Source organism: Hylobates moloch, unplaced genomic scaffold (genome assembly GCF_009828535.3).
Source record: "Hylobates moloch isolate HMO894 unplaced genomic scaffold, HMol_V3 SCAFFOLD_8, whole genome shotgun sequence".
Lineage (NCBI taxonomy): Eukaryota > Metazoa > Chordata > Mammalia > Primates > Hylobatidae > Hylobates > Hylobates moloch.
This window is the reverse complement of record NW_026652283.1, coordinates 84138411-84144221: the sequence shown is the minus strand read 5'-3', so window position 1 is coordinate 84144221 and position 5811 is coordinate 84138411. Positions and strand designations below refer to the sequence as shown.

The following is a 5811-nucleotide window of genomic DNA, read 5'->3' as shown; positions in this document are numbered from 1 at the left end:
TGCAAATGAGGCTGGGCGCGGTGGCTCATGCCTGTAATCCCAGCACTTTGGGAGGCTGAGGCAGGCAGATCATGAGGTCAGGAGATCGAGACCATCCTGGCTAACATGGTGAAACCCCGTCTCTACTAAAAATACAAAAAATTAGCCGGGCGTGGTGGTGGGCGCCTGTAGTCCCAGCTACTTGGGAGGCTGGAGCTGGAGAATGGCGTGAACCCGGGAGGCGGAGCTTGCACTGAGTCAAGATCGCGCCACTGCACTCCAGTTTGGGTGACAGAGCAAGACTCCATCTCGGAAAAAAAAAAAAAATGCAAATGAGAAGCATTTATGTGATGTGCTCCTCATATGTGCCTAATGACCACATGGCTAGAACAATTCTGCACGTCGTTGGGTAAATTGCCTGTCACAGGTGGGGTTCCTCAAGAAGCAGGCTGTGAGATAGAGATCACTGTGCAAGAGGCTTATTAGGGAGTGTGGATTAAGGCCTGTGGAAGGGAAGGAATGGGAGGAGGCAGACGTGGACAGAGGGAGTAGTGCAACTCCATGAAGTCTCCATGGACGCCTCAGCCAGCCCTGAGGGGAGTCAGTCCTGAATGGAAGAGGGGTGGGCACTGGAGGGTAGTGGAGGACCCTTCAGAGCTGTCCCAAGTTGTGGCCAGAGGGCTGGGTCTTTCTGCCCCTGTGTTGATCGGTCATTGGATGTGGTGCCCAGGTAGGAGGTGCGGCTTTGGACAGAGTGGTCTCTTCCGCTGAGGCAAGCCCCAAAGAAGATTAAAGTGTTCAGATCTGCGGCTGGAGGCAGCTGTCTTGATGAAAGCAGAAAACTCAGTAAGGCAGCCTTTGGCAGCAGCTGGATATTAAACAAGGGGCATCCATCCTCCCCAGGAGTAAACTTTCTCTCAGGAGAAGCAAAAATAACTGATGATTTATCCTGGGGACTCCGCTATATCATTGGCAACTCAAGCTGTCCCCACGAAGCTTTATGAACGGGCTGGAATCTGGGGGTGCCATGTGCACATGTACACAGGCTACACATGTACACACACTTCTTTTCCTGTCATAGAAGAACTCCTGAGTTATCCTTAGTAAATTACATACTTGGAAGTGTTTCACTACTGAGATGATGCAAATCAAACTGACTAGAAAATACAGACTCCACAGCTGAGCTTGTCAAGACCTGACTTCCTTTACCCAGTGGGTGACTCCAACTGAACAAGATCAAAAGGACCTACAGGCTCTGTCCTCACTTTCTGGGACTAACCAGTCCATCAGTGATACACACACACACACATACACATAGCCCAGAGCACACATGCACACATGCAGGTTCCACTGGCAATTCTGAAAGTCAATAGATGTTGATATTTCTATCACCCCTAAAAGGTAGCCACTAGGGCCCATATATAGAAAGTTCCATTAAGTGCCTGAGTGTCTCATTTACAATTAATGCTATCAGGTTCTTTGGGGTTTGTAGCTACACAAAATCTGACATTGGCTAGGGTAGGTTAACAAAAGGGTAGACCTTGAGCAGTAAGCTCCTAATTCTCCTAGGAAAAGAAGTTTCTAGTGATGAACAATACCATTCAGCCAGGCAGAAATCCTGGATTTAGTCTCAGCTCTGCCTCGTTTCGCTGTGTGATCGTAGACAAGATGCTCAACCTCTCTGAGCCATGGTATTCATCTTGGAAAAAGGCAGGGAGAGTGATTACATGTGTGTGGTACAAAGAATACATAATGTGCCTCCAGAGTTATAAATGCTATGATTACATTAAAATTGACCAAGGTTAGCAAAATTATTGACTTTTCTCCTGCCAGTTACCACAGGATTAAAAAATAGTGACGCTTGCAACCTTACAAAGATCAATACTCCACCCTCTCCCCTCTCAGGGGCTGGTGCCTGCTACAGATATCTCAGGACCTCAAAGAGCCAAAGGGTCAGCTGAAGCTGCAGGGCAATGACCCAGCCTCTCCTTCAGCCAGATTGCTGGGAAAATAAGCATCCCATTTATTTGATATAACAGACATCTCAAAATAAAAGGAGGCAACTATATTTGAGGGTTCCATTCCACTGGAACACAGTAGTTCTCACACTGGAAATGCATAGGAATGCCTTGGAGGGCATGTGAGAACACAGATTGCTAGGCTTTATCCCAGAGTTTCAGATTCTATAGGTCCTGGGTGGAGCCCAAGTTTTGCATCTCCAAGTTCCCAGGTGATGTGATGTTGCTGGTCCAGGGACCAGGCTTTGAGAACTATAGCTCTAGACCAATCTCAAATATGCTTGCAAAATGAGGACGAGATGGAGCAAGGGAAAGCAGCCTTCAAAGTCTCTTAAAAACGCTTTAAAAATAATTTTTAATATTAAGTCTCTTTAAGGACTTTTTACTTCTTATTCTGAAATCCTGGAAGAATTTGAAACTACTACACAGCAGACACTAACATGGAAACCAAGAATGAAGAAAATCTTGTGATCATTAATGATTTATCCCCCAAGAGTTTATCTTTTTAAAAAATCTAAATGCCAAAATAATATCTCAGGTTTTAATACCAGCTTTTGGAATGTGCTCATCTGCTAAAGTTCATGCATATGAACAGAAATCTACATGCCTTTTGAAGTGAGTCATTTTCGTGAAAGCCATCCAGCTCAGAGGAACTATTGATTTTACCATATTGATGCTTGCCTGGGTGTTTTGCAGTGCTTGGAACAGTGAGCAAAAAGTTAAATCATATAAAACTGTGTTTGCCACCGTGACAGGTGGGGGGTGGATGGGAACTGGGGGTCAGTGTGGTGAGATGCAAGACAATCGCCATCAGGGCAAATAATACGGTTTCCATCTATCTCTCACAGCCAGGTAAAGGAGACAAAAGTAGCCCTTCTCTAACTTCTCCGAGATTCCCTCGCTCAGGTTTTAGGGTAACGTCTTGCAATTCTGAGATTCTCTTTATCAAATAAAGAAAAAGCTACATACACATCTCTGGAGGAAAATGTCTGTATTAAAAGCCAAAAAACCACATAAGTACAAGAAGAAACGCCCAGCAGGCCACGTCACTGGATAGATCAACTTGGAAAAGGTTCATAAAGTTCATTTTCGGCGGTAACAATATATCGGTGTTAAATCCTTCCCATGCCCTCCCCCCAATTTTAAATAAATTAAAAAACAACAAATTTCAAATACAACTATGTTCAGATACAAAGAGCTTCTCTTACTACAGCAATAGCAATTTAATCTTTTTGTTTTGTATTTTTTTTACTAAAACTTTCATTTAAAACAGTTATTAAATATATAAAACAAAAACACAGGATTTGGTCATTTTCTGCCATGAATATAGGGCACGTGGGTGCGGGGAGGGAGTTGGGCAGGGGGATGCAATAGAGGGGAAAGGGCCCCATTTCCCTCCTCTCCGTCTTCGGAGCTGCGATCCCACCCTCAGTCCAAGGGCTTAAACATCTGCTTTTCGGAACTGGAAGTGCAGCACAAACCTTGCTTTTCAAAGGCGCTGGGGCCTCTCGGCGGCCCCATCTCGGGAAGAGGAACTAACGATAACTACAGCACGAAGCACATCGGCCGAGTCTTCGGCGGGAAAGGCACCCGCGCGCGCGGACACAGGACGGACACAGGGAGGAGCGGAGCGGGTCACTTGGTCGCCACCCCCGAAGTGACGGCCGCGGCGGCGGCGGCAGCGGCGGCGGCGGCGGCGGCTGCGGTGGTCCCCGCGGGCACTGCGGCGGGGGTGGCTGCCGTGGCGCTGGCGGTGGTCCGGCGCTGCTCCATGCCGTTGGGCAGGAAGCCGGCGATGATGGGCACCGGCCAGATGAGGGCGGCCACGCTCCACACCACGATAACCAGGGTCATGAAGCAGGCCACCAGCGTGGACTCAATGGGCTTACGGTTCAGCCGCCAGCCCGGCTCGCCCTGCAGCTCCTCCAGGCTGAAGTCTAGGCAGCAGAAATGCAGCGGCTCGCCCTGCAGCCACAGCGGCCCGGGCGGCTCGGCCGCGGGGTAGGCTGGCAGCGCGGTGGGCGCCCCGGCGGTGGCGGCGGCGCTGGGGGCGGCGGCGGGCCGGAGGCGGCCGGGGCGGCGACCGCGCACCCAGCCGCAGCCCACGCAGAGGCGCAGGTCCTGCTGTGCGCCGCCCGCCGCCAGCCCCAGGTGCTCGATGAGCAGCGGCGGCCCGACGCGGTGGAAGGCGGCGGCGAAGAAAGCGCGGCCGTGAGCGTTGGTGGAGAAGAGCAGTAGGTCGCACTGGAAGCCCCGCGGGCGGCCCCAGCGCACGAGCAGCGAGCTCAGCATCTGCCGCTGCACGCTGATGTTGCACGGCGCCGCCGCCGCCGCCGCCGCCTCCTCCGGGCCCGGGCGTTCGGGGGGCCCGGGCGCCGCCGAGGCCAGCAGCCGCGGGGCGATGGGGTCGTCTGCGGAGGACGCGTTGACTGAAGCATTGGAGGGCACCCCGAGGAGGCCTGGCGCGTCCGCGGCCCCGCCGCGGACGGGCGGCAGCGGGCAGGCGGCGGCCAGCAGCGCGGCGAGCAGGGGCAGCATGGCCTGCGGCGGGCGCCTACGCGCGCGAGGCTGGCGGCGGCTGCATGGCTAGCGGGCGACGGGCCGGCGAGCTCACGGTGGGACGGCGGGAGCCGGCGTCCGGGCGCAGTGCGGACGCGCCGGGCGCCTGCCAAGCCCGCGGGGGCGGCGCGGAGGCGGTGGCGGCGGCTGGCTCGGCGCGGGGATCCCTCCAGACCCGGTTGCGTCTGGGGTTCCCCGCCGCCCCCGGCGCCGGGGCCCTTGGACGGCCGGGCTGCTCTGCGGGGCCGGGTGCTAGCCCAGAGCAGGATTCCCCGGCTCGGCTCCGCCTCCCGCGCGCCCCGCCCCGCCCCGCCCTCCGCTCTCCGGGCTCGGGGACTCGGGGGAGGGCGGGGTTCCACGCGCCGGGGCTGGGAGAGGAATCGCCGGGGCGGGGCTGGGTGCGGGGGCGCGGCGGAGAGCAGATAGCCCGGGGTGCGTGCGTGCGGGCGGGCGGGGAAGCCTGCGGACGCGCCCCGGCGCCCCCGCCCTCCGGGTGAATCGCGTTCTCAGAGGTAGGCTCCAGGGCCCGGAGACCATCCTTTTGTCAGGCCTGAGGGGAGCTTCGCTGTCTCGCGTTAGCGCGGTACCGAACCTCCTTTGTTTTACAGAAGGGGAAACTGAGGTCGAGAGAGGGGAAGGGGCCTCGCTATAGGCCAACTCAGGAGCCAGAAACAACTCCGCGCCACTAGCTCTTTCTGCGTTTTTACGGTGTCTCTTACCTCAAATCTGTAGTTTGGCTGCTTTTTAATGGCTCCAACACAGCAGACTCACTTGGGATTCTCCTCGCAGCAAGCGAGGAAAATTCCAAGAACTCTGTGAAGTTTCGAGTGGAGAGTGACTGGCTGGGGGGAATGTGAGCCCTGAAGCTCTGCCGCCTGGGGGTCCCGAGGACACAGGTCCTGACAGGTCGAGTGAGCGCGTGTTCATGAAACAGCTGTAGGTTAGAACCCACGTCAAAGGGCAGTTCATCCCCTTTGGGATATTATACGGGAGGAGGGCTACCAAGAATAACGTGTCAAGAGATCAGATTTATCACATTTATATTGAAAAGCACTTTCTTAGTAGTTCGGCCCCTCACACTTGGAAACAAACTTCATCGACCCTTCATCATTCCCATCATTCTTTAGGGGACACTTATGTTGAATTATTATCTATTTTATTTTAGTTGGAAGCCCTTGTACTCCATGAGCACCAAGTATTCCTGATTCGGAGAGGGGAGGGGTGGAGGGAGCAGAGACAGGCCTCAACAAAACGG

General features: G+C 54.4%; 1 protein-coding gene across 1 annotated transcript; it reads right to left on the bottom strand.

The window, feature by feature from the left end:
* Positions 1–2949: 2949 nt before the first annotated feature.
* Positions 2950–4823, bottom strand: TMEM158 (transmembrane protein 158). The gene has a single exon (XM_032161830.2). It carries the CDS (start codon positions 4533–4535, stop codon positions 3633–3635), a length of 903 nt encoding a protein of 300 aa, XP_032017721.1. The 5' UTR covers positions 4536–4823; the 3' UTR covers positions 2950–3632.
* Positions 4824–5811: the final 988 nt, after the last annotated feature.

Coding starts and splice junctions, on each gene's coding strand:
- TMEM158 (XM_032161830.2), bottom strand. CDS start 4,535: ATGCTGCCCCTGCTCGCCGCGCTGCTGGCCGCCGCCTGCCCGCTGCCG.